The sequence below is a fragment of the Aegilops tauschii genome, chromosome 2 (assembly GCF_002575655.3).
Source record: "Aegilops tauschii subsp. strangulata cultivar AL8/78 chromosome 2, Aet v6.0, whole genome shotgun sequence".
NCBI lineage: Eukaryota > Viridiplantae > Streptophyta > Magnoliopsida > Poales > Poaceae > Aegilops > Aegilops tauschii.
In genome coordinates this window covers 380,640,784-380,643,739 of record NC_053036.3, presented here as the reverse complement: position 1 = coordinate 380,643,739, position 2,956 = coordinate 380,640,784, and the positions used below count along the sequence as shown (strand labels likewise).

The window sequence follows — 2,956 nt, the reverse complement described above, 5'->3', positions numbered from 1 at the left end:
TTTTGAACATTTTTAATTCACTGTTTTATGAAATTATAATTTGAATTGTTATTTGAATTTGAATTTGATCTCAGTTTGAAACAAGTGAGGTTTAGCAAAAGTTTAATTATGATGACCTGGAATGATTAGCAAGTGTTTATTATAGCTTAACTATCGGGGTGTCACAAGAGACATATCCTGGCCTGTCAAATGGGTCTCTTGACTATGTCTCCCTCCATGAAGTGATTTGTCCAACACGGTCTTAATGGTGTAGAAAAACATATGCTCAAGGGGTAACTAACAACACACCATAGATTCGATTGGTTATTGCAAGAGTCTTTTCTTTTCTGCTGGGGTTGAAAGAGTCTCAATGGTGAAGCATGGTGAATTTCTTTTCCTTTTGTCGGGATCGGTGAAAAATTAATCACATTGTTGTGTTCCATCAAAAGAGGCGCATTGAGCAATCTTCAAATCAAAAAAGCCAAAAGAAAATATTTTTGTGTTATGTGTCGAGTTTGTTTTACAGTTCAAAAGCAATATCTTTAAATCTATAAAGAAACATGTTTTTTTAAGAAAAAGTTTAGAGTTGTGGCTAATTGGCCGTCATAATCAAACATATACAGGCCATGGAGCATTTCGCGTTCGTCCCCCACGAGCAACTCCTCCTAGGACGAGGGTTACCCTCCTTCCGCGGCCGTTGCCGCTGCCGATATGTCTCATCTCTAGTGGCCTTAGGGCCATGGATGCGGGGTGTGGGGGCCACGGGCCTTGCCGGTCGGAGGGCTCCTGCTTCATTTTTAGGTGTTTTTTGAGCTTTTTTAGGGTTTGTGTCCTGCTCGGGAAGGTGAGGTAGCAGCGGCTTCCTGAAAAAGGAATAAGGTTCTCCCCGCTTAGCCTCCGACTTGATGGCGCGTCTAGCGTTGTTGGAGGGCATGTGGAGGTGTGTCTCCGGCGGATCTTGCAGGATTTGGTCGGTGTTTTTCTTCAATAGATTTGTTTGGATCCAGTCTACGTCCATATGTTAATAGGTTAGATCCTTCCGATATACGCTTCTCTTCATTGTTGGCGGTTGTTGTTCTGATGCGTTGGTACTTTGGGATTTTAGCACGACAACTTCCTGGTCGTTTATGACAAGAAAGCTTGCCCAATTCTGATGAGGGAGGGGCGATGATGACGACGCACTTTTGACTCGCTCCAGTGCTTGTACTCGTCGCTAGGTGGTTTATGAACATGAATGTAGTTTGTATTATTTGTGTCCTTTGTACTGCCATGATATATGATGAATAGATTGGAAGTTTTTCCGCAAAAAGTATAGGCCGTGGTGACAAATTATTGTTGCGGTAGTAGTAGTACTTGTTGTTGAACTCAGTTTTGTGCTTAGCATGGAAGAGGTAATTAACAAACAGCAATCACACGGCTTGCGAAGCCACACGCATGCACAAAACCAAAAGGCATGACAGATTTTACATTGAACACGCATGCGCAGAAGCAGCCCTTGAACAGCCTAAGGACGATGCACATGCATGAACTAAAGCTAGTTAATTCACTACTTCTGGAAGTAGTCCTCGGTCCTGCCCTTGAACCCGATCTGGCCGAAGGTGAGCGCGATGAACAGACCCAGGTGCCACGTCACCAACCACAGCCTGCAGTGTCAATTACATTAACCAGAATCAAACCCCAAGTTGAAACACAAGCATATACTGCTTCACGAGTGGTTTGGGTTTATCCTAACCAGAACTGCGACTGGAGAGCCGGGGGTGAGGGGAAGTGGGCGAGCTCCTCGCCGATGCTGGAGAAGAAGAGCCCCGTCAAGCTGTTGCCGTTGATCAGCGGGATGCTCGACGGCGCCAGCCACCCGATCAGCCCGAACCCGATCACGTTCAGGTCCCTCCGCAGCCAGTCCCGCGGGAACCTGATCGCCCAACAACGCGAAACAAACAATCCGTCAGTGACACAGCAACTCACACGCCGATGTATGTGTAAAACAGAGTCGTCTTCTTACGTCATGCAGGTGATCCTGCCGTTCCTCTCCAGGTTCCTCGTCATCAGCGGGTTCCTCGCCGACACCCGGCCGCCACTCGTGAAGCCTACACAACATCAACGTCAAATCTCAAATGGGTGCCAGAAAAAAGCTAGGCGCTTATAAGAGATCTACGCTGGCACGTACTGGTAGAGAAGGCTGGCCGGCGGGCGAGCGCGGCGCCGGCGAGGCCGGAGACGGTGGAGGTGGCGGCGGCCATGGTCTAAGCTGGTGTGCTGCGATGCGAATGGTCGTACGTCTCCGTGTGGAGCACCGGCCGGCTAGCTCTTATTTCCTGGTGGGTGCTACCTGCTACGGGCACGGATGGAGACGCGTGGTGGCGAGAGCAAACGAGAGGGGGAGATTGTTGCGGGGCCGTTCCTGATGTGGATCACTTGCAGTGGATGGAATAGATTTGTTGCCGGAGGAGCGGCCTATGGGGATGCTCCACTTGGATATGTGTGGATAAGGCCTGGTATATCGATGGTGACCTTTATCCTAACTACACTCGGAGCTTCGCCTGTTTCCTGTAGCGAGGTGCTGAAATAACAAATTTATCTTTCGCTTTAGCAATGGAAAACACTTCCGCTCAACCACTGGATTACTCAGCACGCATCGGCCGTCTTCACACCCGTCCAATCCAAGATTGATCGAACGGCAGGCAACACCCAGCCGGTTTTGCAACGTGGATGTTGTTGCGCTTACATGAAGCGCAACACGTCCCTTGTTACGGTCCATGATGTATAGACACATCCTCAATGCAGACACGTATGCCACCAACCATCCACACATCTATCCTTACCCTTTTCACATCCTCAATGCACCTCACGCCCATCTTCTTCCTCTCGTATTCAAAACATCTTCCCTAAATCAAACCTGCTACAACCGTTGCATAGCATGGGGCTACTCTAAAGGTAGCCCCGATGGAAGTCTGAGTTTCGACTATGTCCGCCATGG

General features: G+C 48.5%; 1 protein-coding gene across 2 annotated transcripts; it reads right to left on the bottom strand.

Moving 5' to 3' along the window:
• Positions 1-1,348: 1,348 nt before the first annotated feature.
• LOC109753178 (photosystem I subunit O) lies at positions 1,349-2,434 on the bottom strand. 2 transcript variants are annotated; one of them, XM_020312101.4, is made up of 4 exons: positions 2,147-2,434; positions 1,982-2,066; positions 1,712-1,891; positions 1,349-1,622 (listed from the first exon to the last, which is right to left on the bottom strand). In XM_020312101.4, exons 1-4 carry the CDS (start codon positions 2,217-2,219, stop codon positions 1,526-1,528), a joined length of 435 nt encoding a protein of 144 aa, XP_020167690.1. In that variant the 5' UTR covers positions 2,220-2,434; the 3' UTR covers positions 1,349-1,525. The 2 variants fall into 2 exon arrangements, with proteins under 2 accessions (XP_020167690.1, XP_045089013.1); XM_045233078.2 differs by having other exon boundaries at positions 2,135-2,382.
• Positions 2,435-2,956: the final 522 nt, after the last annotated feature.

Coding starts and splice junctions, on each gene's coding strand:
- LOC109753178 (XM_045233078.2), bottom strand. CDS start 2,219: ATGGCCGCCGCCACCTCCACCGTCTCCGGCCTCGCCGGCGCCGCGCTC. Junction 2,067..2,134: donor CTCTACCAGTACGTGCCAGC/GTAGATCTCTTA, acceptor GATGTTGTGTAG/GCTTCACGAGTGGCGGCCGG. Junction 1,623..1,711: donor GCTCTCCAGTCGCAGTTCTG/GTTAGGATAAAC, acceptor TTGACACTGCAG/GCTGTGGTTGGTGACGTGGC.